Raw genomic sequence first — 21,627 nt, forward strand, 5'->3', positions numbered from 1 at the left:
AACTGGTCTCTATGTCTTTCTTCGGTCAGCATCTCTCTCTCCTTACAAAGTAGACGTTAAGCAGCCATCTCTACTAAAACTCGAGGGATGTATACATGTACCTATTATCCTCTTCTCTATAATGTCACTCTCATTATGTTTTGTTTGTTTGTTTTTTTGTTTGTGTGTGTGTGTGTGTTGTGTGTTCTACTACACAGTATTCAAACATCACTGCGTGATAGGTTGGAGGGAACATACTTTGTCTATTGTAAATCACCTCAAATTACATTTCACCAGCAACTTGTCAGAACCTTAACTCTATCAGTGATCGTATGACAATGTAGTCCAATTCATGAAGAGTACATTTAGACTGCAAATACATTGTCCATGTACTACACGCATTTGCACTAACAGCCATATCGAGTGATTCAGTTGGGAATTGACATAACTTTGTTATATTTGCCCTTTTTTTCAGAAAGATTCTAGATACTTAGTATAAAATCTAAAAAGGGGTGAATAAACTCATCTCAAACACCACTCCCCGTTCAGCTGTTTGCACTTTGAATTTGATATGACCATCTTTACACATTTTTTCCTGAATATGATAAAATGCAATAAAAATCTGCTCTCCTAACAGGAGACCCTGGAAAACCAAGTATTAGTTCCCTTCTCTGATATTAAATACTCAGAAAAAGATAACACTAGCGTCAACAGAAACAATGTCTCCTGCAGTCTATAATATATAATGTACATAATTACATCATATGTGTATTCGTATTCATACAATAACAAAACATTTATATGCAAGCTTTTATATATGCTAGCTCAATACATAAACACATACATTACACACAAGGAAATTAGAATACACATGTATTTATTATTCATATTAATCATGATAATAATTTGCTTTTGTTCGCTCAAAGAGCTTCAGGGACAAGTTTCAAGACATAATGGATGGAGTACAACAAAGTACAGTGCACTTCCGTTACAACAAACATGATTATAACGAAATTCCGGTTACAACAAAGTAAAAATTCAGTTTGAAACATTATCCACTCTAAATATTTTTATTGTTAATTGTTCAGTTATAATGAAAGGAAACTGCCGGACCCGACGATTTCGTTATAACGGGAGTCCACTGTAACTCCATAAATGTAACACAAAATCAGGTTCAACAAGGAGCTCTTAAATGAGTATTAAAACTGAGAAGCACGAATGATTATGTTACCATCTCTCTTGATAATGATTAGTTTGTTTCACCTGGGTCTAACATGCAAGGGATATACTGTACATAAATGATCAGGATCTCAGATGGAGACGGATTGACAATAGACAAATGATAGAACGTGCACTATTAACCCATGGCGGACAGGCTGATTTTGCTACAACACGCATCTCCCATAGACACCTGCCTGAGTAGGAGTATACTCGGGACTCATCTTTAACCGGATAACTAGAAGGCAAATTACTGAAATCATTGAGGTTTGGTGAAGTCCTGATGAAATATTTCCTCATGGTATTAAAAGTGAAAAGTAAAAGTAAACTGTATGTGTCATACACTTTGTAAAGGTTTCATTTTGCAAATATGCAAGACTGGCATTCATAAACTAACAAGACAACATAGTGCTGCTTCCTGCAATATAAATGGAATACGTATTTGACATTCATATTATAGTCTTCAAGGTCAAAATTGCCAACTTTGCTCCTTGAACACTGTTTTTTGTTGTTGTTGTTTTTGTTTTTTGTCACCGGGGTTTTCAGTTACCTCTGAACCAATGCAAAATTGTCTATCATGTTTCAATTATGAAATACATCATGTAGTTAAATGCTTAAAAAGTATTTAGCACGAGGGAATATTTCACTTTCCAAACAGGAAAGAGCAACTCTTGAGTATCACACAGTACCTCATAGTTTACTTCCCTCTTTTTTCTTGCTATGGTTATAAAATCATCAAAAGATTATAACACTTGTTTGTGTCTAAAACATATGACTATCAATCTATCCAGGTTCACGCAATCATGGTGATATACTTAGGCTCTCAGTTAAACATTTCAGGAGAATGATATGACACTTTCAATACTCACCCATTTCCTTCAGATGGGAAGGTTTAAAAGGACTTTCAAACAATGATTGAGATTTGAATTGTATGTTTCAATTTCACTTTGCATCAATTTATAATTTATGCCAATTATCTATTTGATGAGTATGTGTTTGATTTTATAGGTATCAATTGTCCTGCGATGTTGAACAACTGTCTTGCTATAACTCAATTTGTTTTGGTGCAGTCTTTGTTTCTGCCTCTAGCTTCTTGAGGGTGTTGGCATACTGGAATTCTTCACTGTTCTCATGCTCACACATGTCCAAGGCAATGATGCAGCTCTCCCTCACAACACGTTCCTTGTCCTCCAGGTAGCCCTGCAACATGTCAGAGGACCTTGGTCCAGCCACTGAACCCAAAGCCTCTGCACATTCATGCCTCACCATGGGGTCCTCCGTTGCCATGGCGAGCTGTGCCTGTAGGTGAGGGATGCTGGCCTCGTGCTGCATCTGACCCAGGACGTAGGCAATCTCATGACGGAAGAGGGCACTGTCGGTGCACTTCAAACCTAAGGGGATGGCAGAGGTTGTGGAGTCAGTGGTTAAAACAATTCTGACACTGTACTCATCCTTTTCAAGACAACTGTATTACACTTGTTAATGCAACAATATAACATGCCGAATATGTTTCCACATTTTATAAAATCCGGTGTTACCTTTTTTTTTTTTATTTGAGTCTTTATTCTCAGATCTGTTATTCTTACAAGTAAAACATCAGTATTTCTGTCAAGATACCCCTATCTACATGTAGTAATTATGCTCTGTGCAGCACTTGAAGTGCATGTATCAATGTATCATCTGGCTCTTTATCAACATTTGGTAGTTTGACAAACTAATTCTTATTGAAAAGAACTGCCTGAAACCATCAAAATCTAATTTGGCTAATCTGGTGAATAAAGGTGCAAAGTGACTTTGATTACAGCTTTCAACCTTGTCTACTGAATTATTATCTGATATTTTGACTATAATAATAAACACAGGGGAGATACATGGCCTGGGACATTCATATGCACTGCCACATGAAGAACAACACAGAAAGATGCTGAAAACTCACCATCAGCTAGGGCGATCACTGACTCCTCATCATTGCGATTCCTGAGGGCAAACATTGCCCTGTACCTCTCAAACAGACTCCTGCTTGGATCTACCAAAGTCTTTCTCAGCTCCTCCACACCCGTCTCCACTGCGGGCGGGGCGGGGTCCACTGAACTGAATGGGTTTGCCCTCAGCTTGGACTCCTCTAGCGTTCGGTCTTCACTCCTTAGCCACTGTATCCGCTGGATTGCTAATTGGCATGTTTCAGCAATCTGTATTATATACAAAAAAGAAAACAATTACTGAGTGAATAGTTATTGACAAGTAATACAGGCACTGCAGACTGTGTCCTTTTCATTAAAAGCTGAAGGAGAATGTGTTTTCCTTATTGTAAAACTATGACGGCCTCCAACCATCTACTAATACATGGTGCACATCAACATACAATTGTATCTGCCATTGGAATATACAGTTGTATGTCTGTCTTGCTTCCATGACTCTGGATATGAAAATGCATATTGACATGATTCCATGTTTGTAAATGATGAATGAGGACAAAAGTAAATGCACATTGTACATGTACAGTAGAAAAAGGAGTTCTTGCAAGATATAATCAAACTTTATGCTGCATGGACATTTATGAGGAGGAAAATGATTATTATACAGCAAGATCTAGCCAAATTTGTACTGTTAAATTCTTATGTGACAACTGGTTGAATAAAGTGGCGCATTAAAAAGCTTGTGGGACACACAGACCACCTTTGAAAAGCAATTTTAACAGTGGATAAAGGCAAACCAGAATTCAGAACCAGTCATACCAACCAAAGTCAATTGATAATGCACAATTTTACCTCCTGTATTGAGTCAGCCTCATATTCTTTCAACACTTCTAAACAGTCTGGGGATCCGATTGCTCCTAATGCTTCTCCTGTTTGGAATGAGAAAGTACAAAGTATACATGATGTTTAGTGTCAAGCATGAACTGATTGCATGAACTCATCTGCCTGTTCGTGAACACTTGCAATGCCACAAATATGTACAACAGCAGAAACATTAAGTGTGAAAGCACTGCAAATTACCATTACGTTTGTAAAAAACAAATTTTCATCTCAGTGAAAGGCATTTCTGAAAAATTATTCATTAAAATGTTAAAAACTGATGAAAATTCTGAACATGATCATGCTGTCATGTTAAATATCTCCATTAAGATTGGTTTGAAATTTTTATGATAGTTATCAGCTAGTAAAAAGTACACAGATTTGTTAAGAACCTGTCAAAGTGGTTGATCGATCAGTTGACTTTAATAAACACATGTGAAGTGGTTCACCCCATCCCCGTTACCACCCCCGCCTCTCTCTCCATGCACATATTTTTTTTTCTACTCTGTCTAGGGATCATACACCATCTACTCCAATTTTAAACATGTACATCTAAATGCTTTTCACATACAACCACTCCTAACTCGATCACTGCATCTGCACGTGCACACACAAGTGACAAATGGTAGTCTGACAGGCAACATCATCACTGAAAGTTGAAACATTGAAACATTTGCTGCTAGAATGACAGCTCGACAGTTGAGATAACCGCCTTCCCTTCGCTTCACTGCGCAGGCGAGGCACATTCATAATCATGGGTTGACTGGACAGCGACGTGGTGGGGTGCAGATCGCGTCCGGCTACATCATCGTGATTATGTATGTGATGTAGAAGTGACAGAACGCCTATGAGCTATATCAGTCCGGGAAACCCGCTCATGAGGACCGCCCCCGCGTACGAGGATGGTCCCTCCTCATGAGGACCTCCCCCCGCCTCATGAGGCCCCCCGGGGAACGCCTCATGAGGCCCCCCATTCACTTCTTATTCATCTCACATCTGACGTATAAATTGTCGCAACTTTGCACGGTGATTTTTTGTTACACACACATGTCCACTATCCATGATGAAAAGAAGAAAAAATCCTGTCTGTTTTTTTTTTCAAAAATCGAGTTTTAATCAACCGATGCAGAGCGCCCATCAAAACATGGGCGCCAGCGCGTTCGCACAATGCAAGACTGCCGCACCTAGCGGCCTGATCCGACTAAATATTTTCGATGCTTTTTTCTGCGGCTCTCACCTCTCCGCGCACGAATCAGCCTCGTGAAGCTGAAGTCTGACATCTTTTTACACAAATTCGTAACGAGAAAAATTAAATCAGTACTAACCTGATCTTGTCCATATATTCCAAATTACTATTCCACACTGATAGAGTAGGTGGGTAGATGACATACTCCAGTTTGTAAGCAAAATAATCACTTTGTAGGTATGACGAGTTCACTTTCTTCGTCAATTCCGCCCACGATTCCGCCGCCCGCTTACCGTTTGGGCGCTTTCTCTGGAATCATCCCGCGACGCGACGTACGTCGCATCACATCACGCATCCAGCACATACCAGTCTGGTATGTGCTGGATGCCTGATCCGACATATCCGTACATATACTCAGTCGCCACGTCTGCACTCAAGCATTGCCGCCCCGCCGCGCCTGGCGACACTCACGCCAGTAATCGCTCGCATTTCAGCATTCGCATGGGTCGTTTGACATCGCATTTAAATCCATGATTTTAGATACGATGCCTCAAACCGATTTTGCTCAAATTTCGTGAGTAACTAGGAAACTTGTGAAGCTTTATGGACATAATCAAGCGAATTGCCGCAGTCCTTTCATTTTCGCGTTGCATTGCAAAAAAGCGTGGAGACTCCTTATAAGGGGTGCCCCGGGGGTTACTTATAAGGGGGACGGGGTTACTTATAAGGGGGACGGGTTACTTATAAGGAGGGGCCCCCCTTGTTAGTGGGTTTCCCGAACTGATTTATACGTCAGATGTGAGATGAATAAGAAGTGAATGGGGGGCCTCATGAGGCGTTCCCCGGGGGGCCTCATGAGGCGGGGGGAGGTCCTCATGAGGAGGGACCATCCTCGTACGCGGGGGCGGTCCTCATGAGCGGGTTTCCCGGACTGATATGAGTGAGATGAGGGTCGAGGGCCAGCAAGGGTCTATATCTTCCCATTTGGAAAACTCCTAACACAAAACGAAGCGTCTGGGACTACACAATCGCGCAGATCGCAACTACCACTGCCACAAGCACTACAAAGTACACCATCACCTATCGAACTGAATTGTTTTTAAGTCTTACCAGCTTCATGTCTGACGATAGTCTCCTGTCCCACATCTCGTAGCACACTAGTAAGGATTGGAATGGCCTCTTTATTTTGCATTTGTCCTAAACAATATGCACTTTCGTGTTTGAGCAGGGCAGACGAGTCCGAAAACGACTGCCCTATGCACTCAACAGCAGCTGTTCCTCCGAGATTTTTCAGCGTGAACAGAGCACGAAATCTTTCCGATAGCTGCTGATTTTCATCATTCAGGACTGCTCCTATCTTCCTGATATGGTCCTCGTCATTACCCATGATGGTGGAATCAAGAATACGGAGTAAATCTGTGGTGAAAACTCCAAACTACGCGACGGTGGGTCAGTTCACAGCAAGTTTCCGTGATCCTCCAAGGAGGCTGTGCATGTGGCCGTCGTCGGGGAATGAATGATTCAGATTATGTCATCCTGCTTCAAGACCCTAGCCGCCTAAGATAGTGAAAAAATATATATTCACTGAGCATGTACTGGGAGGTGACTCACGTGCACCTCGATCCCTGAAGCAGGGATCCACAGCACCCCACCCCATTTTCCCCATACAGATTAAGAAATTACACTTATCGTTTTCTTTATAAATTCCCTGTCAGTGATGTCTATACTGGTAGTTGGTACGTATGTAGTGAGAAAACATGAAAAACCATGAACCACAGTCAGTTAATCCAGCGAGGTGCACCTCCCTGGTTAATCATTTCACGATTACAGTATTTTTCGTTAGGCCTACCTAACTAATTATTGCTTTATTACCAAATTCCAAAGGGTCTAAATCGAAATGTTTCCTCATGTTTGTTATATTGTCATTATCATTACTGTTTTTTAAGCAGTCAATTGGTGTCCGTTTGGAATAGCCTTCCTCAAAGAGTGATCGATTCTGCCTCAATCGATGATGTTTAAGATCCCCCCCCCAAAAAAAAAAAGAAACCCAGGGGAAATAATGGTGAACTGAAATGTGATAGATATTTTAGAGATTTAGGTTTAGGAGTTAAAGATATTTTTTGTTTAGATGTATTTATGAAAATATACCGATGGGTTGGAGGAGAAATATGAAAGAAAAAGATATTTTGGAAATTAATTTTATTATAGGAGGGAAAACAATTGATTAGCAATTTAAGATCAAAACAAATGTATTTGCAATTTCTTAAGGAAAAAGAAAGTGCAGTATCGATTTTTGATAGAATTAATCAAAATTATGGGTTTTCTGTTAAGGAGACATAAACAGGAGCTGCGGTTCATTTTTTTTTCTTTTTTTTCTTTTTTTTGTTTTGTTTTGTTTTGTTTTGTGTTTTGTTTTTGTTTTTGTTTTTGTTTTTGGGAGGGGGGCTGCGTGCCGGAGGGGATCGCTGGGAGTCAAGGGTCCATGGTAGGACCTAGCCCACCCCCGTTATTCTGTTAATACAAACGGAAAAGTGAGTTTTGTGATTTCCTTTTGGGATTTCCCCCAGTTTTCCCTGATTTTTTGTTTTCAAAATAAAAATGGTAAAGAAGTGGCAGTCCCCTTCCATCCTCTATTGTTTCGCGGACCCTGATAAATACATTGTATATCGCACAAAAGTAAGGGTTCTAGATGTTGATAGTTTTGTAATTTCAAAGTAAGTGTTCAACGCCACCGCTCCAACAAAGTGCAGCCGCCGCAGCCCCCCCCCCCTAGATGAACATTTCATCACTAACTTACGCGTTGTTTCAAAACCGTGCACTGATAAGAGATCACCCCATGAAGAACCAGCAGTGTTGCTACAGCTTAGAAATTCAACGTGTCCATCAGCATGCCGTGATATTTTGGTCACAGAACACATATTTTGCACATTAGCTACCCTCCAACTTATGACGGGCACTTTTCGTTTGTCTCTCAACAAAGTTTGGCAATCTACGGCGAAGACATCATTCGCACTGGTAGGTAGCCAGATCGAAGTCCCTCGCCGCGTCAATTAACACCGTTAGCATGTTAGTAGCTAGCCCGCCCGGACCGTAGGCGTCGCGTTGTGCCCGGCCCGCTGGCCCGTGCCGTGGCTGCAGTGCGAGTCCAAATCGCTGACGCGCTGACTACAGTATCTCCGCTTGTGATTACTGTAGTGCAATTGATTAACTAACGTTCAAAAGGGTCATTAATTGAGAAATGACCGTCATGTCAGTGCCGCACGCTTTACCAACAGGCACACACTGCACAGTAACAGGTGACTGATGGACGGTTTGTTGAGAACATTTTACTTTCATTGTCAGTGAGTGAAAGTCATCACTTTTTGATTGTATTTTAGGACAATCAATCATTGTCACCTAGATTCTAGTAGTAGTGATTGTCTCATGACATAGGAGAAGTAACATTGATGAGATTTTTTTTTTTTTTTAATTTTTTTTTTTAAAGCAAGTATTATTATTTCTGTATGTCCTGTTAGTGTTATGTACACAGGTATCAGATTCTGAGGAAGCGTATCCGGGCAATTACCCCCAGAGGGCAATTACCCCCCGGCCAAATACTGGTTGATGGTAAGGTTAGAGACTAGAGTAAAGATTAGGGTTAGGGTTAGGTTTAGGGTTAGGAGTTTGGGTTAGGGTTATGGTTAGGTTCAGGATTAGGATTAGGATTAGGGCCAGGGGAAGGGTGCAGGGTAATTGCCCAGGGGGTAATTGCCCTAGACCCCTGAGGAAGTATTGATATGCAATGCTAGCTTTAGTAATAGTAAAGTGGATACGGTAACTATTTGTTTTTGTTTTGTTTTGTTGTGTTTTTTATAGAACTATTCAGAGACACTTGAGTTACCATGACAACCAAGCAAGTCTTCAGAGATGCCTTCACCTTTGGACACAAAGAGCTCACCCACTGGTTCCCATCTCATATGGCAAGAAGTAAGTTTCTATGAGGTCTCACCCTTTAAATCTCACAACCATTCCTATTATTGATTTAAGATATTTTAGCTATAATTCCTATCTAACCTCATTTTATTGCTATTCTAAACATCGCAATGTAAGCCGTATATCAATCACCTTTTCGTAGTTGACATTGCTATCACCCTTCCATTAATTTATGATATCATCACTATTACTCTTTGTTTATAGTTTGTTTCATCGTATCATTAATATCGTTATCATATGTATGTATGTATTTTTTTTTTTTGGGGGGGGGGGCAAATATTAAACAATTCAGCATCAGCAAAGTATGTAATTGCCAGCGATAAAGATTTTTCCTTTTTTTTCAATTGGGATACAAATTTGTGTATGAATGTATATGTACCCATTTATTTCCGTACGTATTATTAATGTTTAGATTGCTTATACAGATAAATCTTCCTACCCATTATAGTTTTGCTATTTCTGTATTTTTGTTCATCGACTGTCTTTATTCATTTAGTTACTACTTGTACATGTGCATGCGTAAAGACAGTATGATACTTGATGAAGTTATTTAGAAGACAAATGCTGAAGAAAAAGAAATAGTAGGCTCTATATTTACACATATTCATCCATCAGATCCTTAGAGTTTGTGATTTGTCATTTAGTTGATGATTCAGTAACTATGGGCAAATGTCTCTTGTGTCTTCAGGTTTGAAAAAGATGCAGGCTACGATGAGGAAAGTGGACTGTGTTATTGAGGTCCATGATGCCCGGGTAAGACAGTGAAAAAAAAAAACATGACTTCTCACCTTGTAAGTATCCTCATTTTTCAAGAGCCTGGAGGTGTTTTACTTTTATGAATGCCAAATCAGAATAGGAATGCTTTTTGAGTACTCAGTAAAACTATTCTTGTTCATGAACCATTTAGTAAAGTGTTATTTTAGTTGGTTTAGATTGTACCTGAATTGATATGTATTCTAGTTCTGAATTTTGTTTTCAAGTGTACAAGTGTATAGAGATACCACTGCAGTGTAATGCCATGCAACTCAGCCTAGCATGAAAACTTTGGCAATGACTGAGAGTTGAAATAATTGCATTGATTACCATGGCAACAATGAAAATACTTTATTATATATTTGCACTGAAATTTTGTTTACAATAATGATAAACTACTTAGAGTCCATGTGTGCATGTTTGTTGTTTAGTTAATACAGACCATGTACAAAAGTGATCACATGATTTTGTTCCCATAGCTACCATTTGCAGGAAGGAACCCAGCATTTAGAGACAGCTTTGGAGTGAAGCCACACCTCTTGATCCTCAATAAGAAAGATTTAGCAGAAATGGGCAAAAGCAATGTGAGTGTTCTCCCATGTCAACAACAAAATATTGAAATAACAACCACCGATGTCACACTCTAAAGTGTGCATCCTACAAGTACTAGTTGTTTGATTGTCTGTCTATTAACCCGTTTAGGACGAGTCCAGAGTATACTCAGGCAGGTGTATATGGGAAATACGTGTTGTAGCAAAATCAGTCTGTCCTTGATGCTTTAGAGTCAACCTCTGTATAATTATAAAGGAACTGTTTACCTCTTTTTCCTTGTTCAGTTTTAGTTTACACGGGTAAAATCATTCTCATAGGTGAATTGTTACAATATTGACCTCTGATATCAAAGTTTATGAAGTCTCACCCATGCCATCTATCCAAATGTCACTGGCTGATGTCCTGAGCTTTCCAACGAAATTTTTGGAAGCTGAAATGCAAGAAATAACTTCATATTTCACTGCCGAAGATGGTTTTTAATACCCAAATTGTACTTTCTGCTACTTCAAGACTATTCCATTAGCAAACATGCCTTTGTACCTAGTTATGGGAATTAGGTGAAATAAATAGGTGAAAAAAAAGGAAGCTTGTGATTTTATACCATGATTTTAGGAATGTTTGGAAGACAGTCTGTTGACTCTTGAAGAAAATTGCAAACTATAGACATTCTGTCACTGTAAATTATATCCCCGATGTGAATGGAAACCAATGCGTGAGGTTGAATTCAATCAATACTGTTTTGAATGATATGCCTAATATTCTCCCAGGACATACGGCAGCAGCTGCAGGAAAAGGAAGACATCAGAAATGTGATGTTCACAAACTGCTTACAGCAAAACAGTCCAAGTGCAAAGAAGGTTTGTGATTCTTGGCATCGCCAATACCTATAGTTGCTCTGTGCAGAGCAGTATTTTAGATGCATTATGGGATAGCTTAGGGGACAAACTTGCCCAGATTTTGGCTGCGCTATGCTTTATCCAGGGGTATTTTCTGTGGAAGATTTCTTCACTTTCCATCATGTGACCAGCCTTGCAGTAGTGAACCATGACTCTAGTGACCACAAATTAGTCAAATTTTGAAGTGTTAAACTTTTTTTAAGGTGAATTCTAAGCAAAGAAAAAAAGCAGCAACAAAAGAAAAGGAAATGAAATTGCATTGACTTGCATGCCATGGGAACTGAGACACATGCAAGACAACCAGAAGCGACAATGGTACACAGGAATCCCACAGTGCATCTTGTATGACAGGGCTGAAGTTTTCTGCATGATAACCCAGAATTAGAGAAGTCCTCACCAAGCTAAAAAGTTATAACATAAACAGAGGGTTTATCAGTTAATACACACTTTACACATTTCCTTCTATTAATATCACATCTTTCTTTCATGCTTGTCCATGCAACTTAAATTTCTTCACTTCTGATCATCCATGCAGCATCTGTTAATTTGTTTGTGTTAGAAAATCAAAAGGAAATACACAGGAAATAACTCATAATTTAGCCTTTAGACATTTTTCTATGTTTTCAGCAGAGCAGAAACAAAAGCGGAAAACCTGAAGCTGATCAAAATCTTTCTTGCACCCCTCTAGGTGATTCCATCTGTCTTGAGTATCATTGAGGGCAGTGAGAGGTTTAATCGCAACGAGGACCTGGAATTCTCCATCATGATTGTTGGTATCCCTAATGTAGGCAAGTCATCCCTCATCAACGCCCTCCGGAGGATGTACATCAAGAAAGGTCAGAACAACTGCCAGTCAGTCATGAAGATTTTTTCCCTTTTTTGATCAGAAGGGTATAAATATTTATGTATGTGTGCACCTATTAATTTCTTTATTTGTTAAATAATTTTCTTATTGCTTATAAATCTGTCTACCTAATTTGTATAGATTTACTATTTATGTATTTGTTTATTCATGTACTGTCTTTATTCATTTAGTTGCTATTTGTACAGATCATGCATGCATAAAGACAGGACAATACTTGAAGTCATTTTGAAGACAGATGTTGAAAAAAAAAAAAGTATATTGAAGCATATTCATGCATCAAATTCTTAAGGTCAAACATCCTTGTAGGCTTCAAGATGCATTTACAAGGAATGATTTTACTTCTCAGTTGATTAGCAGTTTTGATTAATGGACAATACTTTTAACAAAGTTCTGTACAGTATTATGTAAAGAAACCTGCTGCACACACACACACAAATTTGTATAGCAGTCATATAAAAAATACATACTAAATTGCAATGCGATACCAGGAAAATTATGACAATATAATAATGTTTCTTGAATGCTTGAAAATTGTTCCCTGATTTACCTACTGTTTTCCATTAAGCTGATGTAGAGTTTTAGAGAAATATTATATCTTAGGGCAAGATGAATAAAGAAAATGATTTTGATTTAAAGGATTGAAATAAAACTCTGTAGATGAGACAAATTTTATGAATACTGAGAAAATTACTATTTGGCAATCATTGCAGTTCTTGCATTTCTGTCTGAAGGGTATTATGAAACAACCACCTCCATGTCATGACTATGATCACATTTCACTCTTTACTATATTTACCTCTCATGTAGTGTTTTATTCCCTGACTTGACTCAGACAATAATATTTTCTGGACAACCTTTGAGATCAAATGAGTCAAAACATTCATTCAAATCATAGAGATTTTGGTTACAAAAAAAAATCACATAGTGTGCATGTATATATTTTTCAAAGTAGAAAGCATTACTTGAGCCATATCACAATAAAGCAACAAGAAGAATTTTGAGTGCCCATTGGACATTATGATTGATCATAACCTTGACTTAGATTTTCTCACCATTGGCATTATTTGTCTGGTATACCTCATCATAGGCGCCGGAAGTGGGGGGGGGGGGGGGGGGGGGGGGGGGGCAGGGGGGGTGGCCGCTCCCCCCAATCCAAAAAGTGGGGGGGGCAAAAACGCATTTTTGCCCCCCCCCCCCCCCCAAAAAAAAAAGCCCCCCCCAAAAAAAAAAAAAAAAATTAAAAAATAAATAAATAAATAGAAATAAATAAAATAAAATAAATATATATAATATGTAAATAAAATACAAATAGGGAAATTTATTAGCTAACACTAGCAATTCTAACTCATAAATGTTTAGACATTCATTTTTCGTTGCGTGTGAGCAGATTATCTCAACCGCATTCAACGGTAATCATTGCAGTTTTTAGAGGCCTTTGGCTATGGAAAATCGTGTAAATATCAAAATGTTAGCTTTAAGCACTGGCGGATTTAGAGGCGGGCACAACTGGCCCATGCCAACCCTCCTTTTGAAGCAAGTTTTTTAAAATTCTTCTTTGTTTTGTAATTTTTATACGTGTGCCCCCCCCCCCCTTGAGAAAAAAAAATTTCCATACGTCCCACTTCCACCACTAGTTGTTACTAACGTGACACCTGACGTAGGTAGCGCTCCCGGAAAATAGTTTTAACCCCCGCCCGCACCGCCCCCCCCCCCCTCTTAATTTCCAAAGCAAAAAAAATATAGCTACAAACGGCAGTTTTTGGACTGTAAAATGTCAAAATTTTCAAGCTTGCTCGCATTTAATCGCTATGCCATTGTAAAAGAGAATGTTACTGCCAGTAATTGCCAGCAGTTGCGCCTGGGCTGCCCCCCTCCCCCTTAATTTCCAAAGCAAAAAAAAAATATATATATAGCTACAAATGGCAGTTTGGGGACTGTAAAATGTCAACATTTTCAAGCTCGCTCACTTTGCTCGCTCGCATTTAATCGGTATGCCATTCTCCTAACATTGCTGCCAGTAATTGCCAGCAGTTGAGCCCGGTGCGCCTCCCCCTTAATTTCCAAAACGAAAGATATAGCTACAAACGGCAGTTTTTGGACTGTAGAATGTCAAAATTTTTAGGCTCGCTCGCTTCGCTTGCTCGCATTTAATCGTTATGCCATTCTCCTAATGTTGCTGCCAGTAATTGCCAGCAGTTGAGCCCGGTGCGTCTCCCCCTTAATTTCCAAAGCGAAAAACATATCTACAAACGGCAGTTTTGGGACTGTAGAATGTCAAAATTTTCAAGCTCGCTCGCTTCGCTCGCTCGCATTGAATCGTTATGCCATTCTCGTAATGTTGCTGCCAGCAATTGCCAGCAGTTGAGCCCGGTGCGTCTCCCCCTTAATTTCCAAAGCGAAAAACATATCTACAAACGGCAGTTTGGGGACTGTAGAATGTCAAAATTTTCAAGCTCGCTCGCTTCGCTCGCTCGCATTGAATCGTTATGCCATTCTCGTAATGTTGCTGCCAGTAATTGCCTGCAGTTGCGCCCGGTGCGCCCCCCTCAATTTCCAAAGCGAAAGATTAAGCTACAAACGGCAGTTTGGGGACTGTAAAATGTCAAAATTTTCAAGCTCGCTCGCTCCGCTCGCTCGCATTTTATCGTTATGCAATCCTCCTGATGTTGCTGACAGTAATTTGTCGTTTCACACCGTCATTCCATAATCCATGTAAGGAAAACTTACAATGTTGCTCAATGACTGCGTTGTTGAATGTATCACATTCCGTAATGTATTGTAGTCCCATTAAGTTTGCAGACTGACATCGCACGCACACACGCACAAGCATACACACCCTCAAAATCACTTTTCCACAAGGTGCCCCCCCCCCAATGTGTCGACCCACGGTACGCCACTGTACAAATATATATATATATATATATATAGATATATATATATATATATATATATATATATATATATAGAAGTGTGTGTGTGTGTGTGTGTGTGTGTGTATGTGTATATTGTGTAACATACGTATGGTCTTTCGTGAGCCCCCTCCAATATTTGCCCCCCCAATCCAAAACTGCTTCCGGCACGCCTGCACCTCATGCTTTCTCTATCCATGCATTTTGATTCAATAATTCCTTGATTCAATAATTCCAGTCCTCACAAATTTTTCTTGGGGTTTCCTTTGAAATGTAACAACATCAAAAAAAAAATGTACATAATATGTTTTGTTTTGTTTTTTTCCCCAAAAGGAAAAGGAGCTAAAGTTGGCCGATTGCCAGGAGTAACCAGGGCTCTTATGAACAGAATTCTGGTGAGTTGAAAGATACCTCTTAGGAAGGAATGTTTGAGAGTGGATGATAATCAATTACCCTTACACTTGTTAGGAGTTTGCTACATAGATGAAGTGATGATGCATTTTCATTTAAATCAATTCGCATATTTGTTTGCAATACAGATGATTCCCATTATCAGTCAGTCCTCGGGACCGACATCTTTTTGTTTTATTATACCCCGCCAAACGAAGTTTGAAGGGGGTATATAGGAATCAGCGGACGGTCGGGCGGTCGGTCGGACGGTCGGGCGGTCGGTCGGGCGGTCGGGCGGTCGGTCGGGCGGTCGGGCGGTCGGGCGGTCAGTCCGTTGCAAATCTTGCGTCGCGAACTACTTCCTCTGTTTTCAACCGATTCCCATAAAACTTGGCACAGATGTGTGCCTTGGGTTGTAGATGTGCAAGACGTATTTTTTGACAGTACCCAAAAGTACGTTGCCATGGTAACGGCATATTATGGGCAAAAATGGGTACAAATCTTGCGTCGCGAACTCCTCCCACAGTTTTTGATCAATTTTTATGAAATTAGGTACAGATGTTCATCTGAATATGTTAATGTGCAAGACACATATTTCCGCAGTGGCAAAAAGTGCGTTGCCATGGTAACGGCATGTTATTGGTAAAATATAGGGCAAAATGCTTCATGGCAAAACTGCTTCATCAGTGTTCTTCCAATTCTCATGGAATCCATATTGAATGTTTGTCTTAGGATATAGGTCAGCATGACACATTTCTTGACAGTGACAAAAAGTATGTTGCCATGGTAACAGCTCACATATTATGAGCCAAAATGATGGAAAATTTTGTGTTGCAAACTACTTCCTCAGTTTTTGCCCAATTTCCATGAAACTTGGTACAGATGTGTGCCTTTGGTTGTAGATGTGCAAGACGCATTTTTCGACAGTACCCGAAAGTACGTTGCCATGGTAACGGCATATTAATGGCAGAAGATCAAGGAAAGATCTTGCGGATTTAACTACTTCCTCAGTTTTTTGACCAAAGCTTATGAAATGTGGCACACACCTTGATCTTGGTGGGAAGATTTGGAAGACATATTTTTCGGACGTGTCGGAAGCTGCGTTGCCATGGTAACGGCATATAAATGGCAGAAGATCAAGGAAAGATCTTGCAGTTTGAACTACTTCCTCTGTATTCGACTGAAGCTCATGAAATGTGGCACACACATTGGTCTTGGTGGGAAGATGTGCAAGACATATTTTTTGGACATGTCGGAAGCTGCGTTGCCATGGTAACGGCATATTAATGGTGGAAGATCAAGGAAAGATCTTGTGGATTGAACTACTTCCTCAGTTTTTGACAAAAGCTTATGAAATGTGGCACACACAATAGTCTTGGTGGGAAGATGTGCAAGACATACTTTTCGGACGTGTCGGAAGCTGCGTTGCCATGGTAACGGCATTTAAATGGCAGAAGATCAAGGAAAGCTCATTCCTTGGGTAAGACTGTCGTCACGGGGCGGGGGTATTAATCACCTTAAGTGATATTTCTAGTTTTATTGAAATTTCATTATAACCAAACAAAGTATGTACATATACAGGTATAAACAATAATTTGGGTTCTTGAATATTTACTATGTCTAAGTAGGGCTTTGTTATTTAATAACTGTGTTAGTTGTAACAGGAGTGCACTGTATCTGCATATTGACACAGAACCTCATATTTTGTTCTTACAGTGGAGTAACAGTGTATCACACACACACTTGAGGTACTTGACAGATACGATGTTAAAGAAGTGATCTGCAGAAGCATAAGGACGTATGTTTTTCTGTGGTTTTCATTGTGAGTTGTAAGTGGGGATGGTTTTACAAAATAATGTTCATGATAATTGTAAATTTGTGTCGTTGATTTCTTTTAAGTGTTCTCTGGGAGTGAATTTTCCATATAAAATACATTCTTCTATCCTTACAATAATATGTTCGCTGCTTTTCTTGACCACAAATGCAGGTGAGCGAACAACCCAGAGTGTGGCTCCTAGATACACCTGGTATAACTACACCTTACATACCCAATGTGGAGGTTGGCATGAAACTAGCAATGATGGGTGAGAATTTGAACAAGTTTCTGATATAATGTATTTTTAGCCGTGTTGGAAATTTGGCAAGATTAACTTCTATACTTGCATTGAAATGAGGGTGAAATGGGACAAACGTAGCAAGAATGTTCTTACTGTTTCAATTAGGGAGTGCACAGATCATGCTGCAATTCTATGAATGCAGCTGGTATTCAATTCAATCTTTATTTCCGATTCAATATATGATATACAAAAATACATGTGAATATGAGCAAATTGTACAAAAAGTGAGTTTAAAAACAATGGAAATGACAACAAAACAAGGCGAGATTATGATAAAGACAAAAGAATAAAAAACCACATCGGGAAAACAGATATCACAGGTACATAAAGAACAGAAACTCATGTGAACATTGTGTGTTTGGTTGATCGGAAAATGGTATGCGGGTAGAAAGCCAGAATAGGCTTGTTATGTTGCACATACTACACGTTATAATCATTAAAAAATTACTTTAAAAAACAAATATAGTTTAAAAAAATGATAAGATTGGTAAAAAATAAGTATTGTCATATTCTCAAAGGAGAATCTGCCACTTTACTTTAAATAGAGTGCCATGATCATTTTAAGTTGTGTATTATTATCCAGCACCAAGCTAGATTTGGCACTTGGTTACTACTGTAGTAATGAGGCAATGAACAGGGTAGTTGACTCTGGGTCTACAACATATAATGGTCTGCTAACAGGAAGTCATGAAAGACAAGATTACATGGTGGATTCTTGGATGAAGTCAGTGGCAAAACCCAGTCATTCAACTGAGGAATCAGATAAGCATCTGTCATAAAATGATCATTATTATAGATGAAAGCTCACATGTAGTTTGTTTTCTCAATCAACAGACATCATCTTCCATCCCTGTACGATTTTTGCATTGGTGCTTTGTCTCCAGATAAATGCAAAGTAAAACAATTTTTTAATGGGTATGTGATTTTTGTCATTTTCTGCAGTACTTTATAATATCTGTGATATCTAGCAGGTATAGTGCTTCATATCAAACTCTTGCTTTCACAAAAATGTCAGTACATTATGCTCTAGTCACCACACTTCTGTTTGATGCAGCCAACATGCAGACTATGCAGCCTGTTGACTTGAGGCAGATAAAGTTAGGGCCAGTCTAGTTTGCAGGCACAAACCCTTGTTGGTCATAAAGGAGTCTATGCCAATACTATTATGCACTGGCACTGTCCCATATAGGCCCTGTACTGTAGCCTCTCCCAACGAGAGAGAGGCTGCAGTGCCAGCGGTGGGAAGCATTATGTTGGAGCGATGCTCAGCCGAAGATATGAAATATGTTTTAGGATTAGGGTTAGATTTTACTCAGTTTATTACCCTAGGACAGTGAGAACAATGTTACCCTAACTCTAACCCTAATCCTAAAACATTTGATATCCTCGGCTGAGCATTGCTGCAGCACATGCTACCCCAGTGGTGCATGTATTAATTAGTCTTGGCACGGACTCCTATTCAACAAACAAGAGTTTGTGCCTGCAAAGTAGGCTAGTCTGTTGTTGCAGACTCAAATGACTTGGTCAACAATGATTTAGATTACTAGTATGGGGGTTCGGGAGTTACAAACCAATATTGATCATTACTTCTTCATGCAGGAACGTTACAGGACCATATGGTTGGTATGGACATGATTGCTGACTACATCCTCTTCACATTAAACAGCATGCAAAAGTTTGAGTAAGTTTCTGAATTTTCAGAGATTTTTTTTCCCGTTAATTCCTTATATCGTTAGGTAAACATTATGAAAACAAGCAAACCAAAATCATTGCATGATGCTGTATACGCCATTTATTTTGTGGGGTTTTTATCTTGCCAAATTTTTTAGTCGCATGCTACTCTTCAGGGATCGAAATTGGCAATGGTCCGCTGGCCATTGGCCACCCAAAATCACGTCGGACTAGCTAAAAATCATAAAATTCTGAAGTAACTAGTCCGTCTGGCTAGCCAAAATATTGCTTCAGTGTCAAAATTGATTCTAAGTAGTCCGCCTGGCTAGTAAAAAAAAAAGTTAAATGCGACCCCTGCTCTTAAATTTAACAACACACAAAAATATTAACTCTGATCCTGCATAAATGCAACCTGTACTCTGTATCCCTACATTTCTCTATTCATTACTGTACTCCATGATCATGAATTTAACCCTAGCAAAATTATCAGAAAGTCCCGATGTGCAGAAAATTCAACTCATTAATTAATTATTATAGCATATACAGTAATTAATAAAGAAATGTCATACTTAATTTCTTTTTAACCCGTTGAAGACGAGTATACTCGGGGGCAGGTGTCTTTGGGAAATGAGTGTTGTAGCGAAATCAAACCATCCTCAACGGGTTTAATGTGCAAGCATGTATGTGATATCATTCAATTTTGCTGTTCTTGTCAAGAAAACTGATTGATGTTTTCTGAAGTTGTTATTTCAATAGAAACTGATGTATGTGTCACTTCAAATGTATTTTGAAAATAACAAAATGTGAAATATTTGATATAATATTTAGCACAGTGGTGTTTTCCTTTGCAAAATCATATCCAAATATGAGAATGTATTACTGACAGTATCTATATAAAGACCTCGTGAGTAAGATTCACACCAAAATGGTTCTACAAGTGGACAGTGTCACAAACTGTAAAGTATAATGTGGATATCTTGAATGAAATATGAAAATGTGGTCATTTTTTTTCCAGAGGGGAGGAATAGATGATGGGAATATCTATATCACAGTTGATGAATCCATGCAGAAAAAGCTCAGTAGTGATAGTAGAGTGCCCTGGAGTTCACTGCTATCATGTGTCCCTCTCTCCCTCTCCAGCTATGTAGATGTTTACAGCCTTTCAGAGCCTTGTGATAGCATCGATAGTGTGCTCAGAGATGTGGCAATAAAGTTTGGAAAGACAAGGAAGCTGCGGACATATGAGGGTATGTATTACTGTAAGTTGGGAGTGCAAGTGAATGTATCTGTGCACAAGTTTCTCAGTTTTCCTTTCTTTAACCTTTAACCTTGTATTGTTTTATCCTAAAAATATATGATACTGTATGGTCTAGGGTAATGCTAAAAAGGTTATGGATATCAGTATGTGTGATAAGCCTGCCATTACAGGGGCAACAAAATGGGGGGGCTCATCCTTTTTTTGGCTCATCAAAAAAAGAAGGACGGGGGGAATCACAACACCAATTTATTTCCAAAGGTTTCATCCTTAGATTCTTCCTGTTTTTCAGCCCCCACCCTAAAAAATGTTCTGCAGCCTTTGCATTATATGCATACAATACCTCATGACAAATGCTCTTTAACACGCAGAACTTCACACACAGCATCCTAACATACAATGCAAAATATATTGCTTTCACAGGAGACTTAATGATACAGAAATTAAAAAAATTAACCCATTGAGGACCAGCTGATTTTGCTAAAACATGTATTTCCCATAGACACAGGCTCAAGTATACTTGGGACTAGTCTTCAATGAGTTAAAAAAATGAAATATGATGATCCAGAGAAAGAGGAATTGCAATTTTAGTAATAATATTCTTCATCAGACTCATTGTGTATGTGCATATCGAGTGCCTCTTTCTGGTAAAATCATAAAGTGCATTAGATAGTTGCTGAGGGGATTGTGATTTGATAGATAATAACTAAGTTCTTTACAACTGAAAAGCACCCAATTTTATCCTTTTTTTTTTCGTACAGGATCAAGGACAGAGGTTCTGAACCTTGAGGCAGCAGCAGCCATCTTTGTGCGTGATTTCAGGAATGGTGCGCTTGGGAGAATATCGCTGGATTGAAACGTGGGATCAGAAAACATGAACTATAGTCTCTCAGTGACTCAACACACTTTGAGATGTCTCTGGAAACATTTAAAACAAGTGGCCTTTGCTTTTCTTGCTACTAAGAGGAGACATTTTCCGGCTTTACGTGGCATGAATTGAACTGTCAAATAGAGAAGAGAGAGGAACATGCAGGACAGTAAAGTGGATGGACAAAGGGCTCTAAAACTT

At 39.1% G+C, this 21,627-nt stretch overlaps 2 protein-coding genes across 2 annotated transcripts; one reads left to right on the forward strand and one right to left on the reverse strand.

The window, feature by feature from the left end:
- Positions 1–2,241: 2,241 nt before the first annotated feature.
- On the reverse strand, positions 2,242–6,588 carry LOC139733331 (deoxyhypusine hydroxylase-like). The gene is made up of 4 exons (XM_071644168.1): positions 6,289–6,588; positions 3,966–4,042; positions 3,134–3,386; positions 2,242–2,588 (listed from the first exon to the last, which is right to left on the reverse strand). The coding sequence occupies exons 1-4, from the start codon at positions 6,563–6,565 to the stop codon at positions 2,242–2,244; spliced, it is 954 nt and encodes a 317-aa protein (XP_071500269.1). The 5' UTR covers positions 6,566–6,588.
- Positions 6,589–8,096: 1,508 nt separating this feature from the next.
- On the forward strand, positions 8,097–21,421 carry LOC139733316 (mitochondrial ribosome-associated GTPase 1-like). Its single transcript, XM_071644153.1, has 11 exons — positions 8,097–8,193; positions 9,034–9,144; positions 9,839–9,903; positions 10,383–10,487; positions 11,223–11,312; positions 12,040–12,187; positions 15,459–15,520; positions 17,503–17,599; positions 19,232–19,313; positions 20,444–20,550; positions 21,320–21,421. Exons 2-11 carry the CDS (start codon positions 9,060–9,062, stop codon positions 21,412–21,414), a joined length of 936 nt encoding a protein of 311 aa, XP_071500254.1. The 5' UTR covers positions 8,097–8,193; positions 9,034–9,059; the 3' UTR covers positions 21,415–21,421.
- The last annotated feature ends 206 nt before the right edge of the window (positions 21,422–21,627 follow it).

The sequence above is a fragment of the Diadema antillarum genome, unplaced genomic scaffold, assembly GCF_040938485.1.
Source record: "Diadema antillarum isolate AM-2024a unplaced genomic scaffold, OU_Dant_1.0 seq00000471_RagTag, whole genome shotgun sequence".
Taxonomy (NCBI): Eukaryota; Metazoa; Echinodermata; class Echinoidea; order Diadematoida; family Diadematidae; genus Diadema; species Diadema antillarum.

What these genes read in the sequence shown, in the direction of transcription:
- LOC139733331 (XM_071644168.1), bottom strand. Translation starts at nt 6,565, where the DNA reads ATGGGTAATGACGAGGACCATATCAGGAAGATAGGAGCAGTCCTGAAT. An exon ending in TATCGTCAGACATGAAGCTG is followed by an intron (nt 4,043 to 6,288) that starts GTAAGACTTAAA and finishes CATTCCAAACAG; the next exon opens with GAGAAGCATTAGGAGCAATC. An exon ending in AGGCTGACTCAATACAGGAG is followed by an intron (nt 3,387 to 3,965) that starts GTAAAATTGTGC and finishes TATATAATACAG; the next exon opens with ATTGCTGAAACATGCCAATT.
- LOC139733316 (XM_071644153.1), top strand. Translation starts at nt 9,060, where the DNA reads ATGACAACCAAGCAAGTCTTCAGAGATGCCTTCACCTTTGGACACAAA. An exon ending in CCCATCTCATATGGCAAGAA is followed by an intron (nt 9,145 to 9,838) that starts GTAAGTTTCTAT and finishes TTGTGTCTTCAG; the next exon opens with GTTTGAAAAAGATGCAGGCT. An exon ending in AACAGCATGCAAAAGTTTGA is followed by an intron (nt 19,314 to 20,443) that starts GTAAGTTTCTGA and finishes CTCCCTCTCCAG; the next exon opens with CTATGTAGATGTTTACAGCC.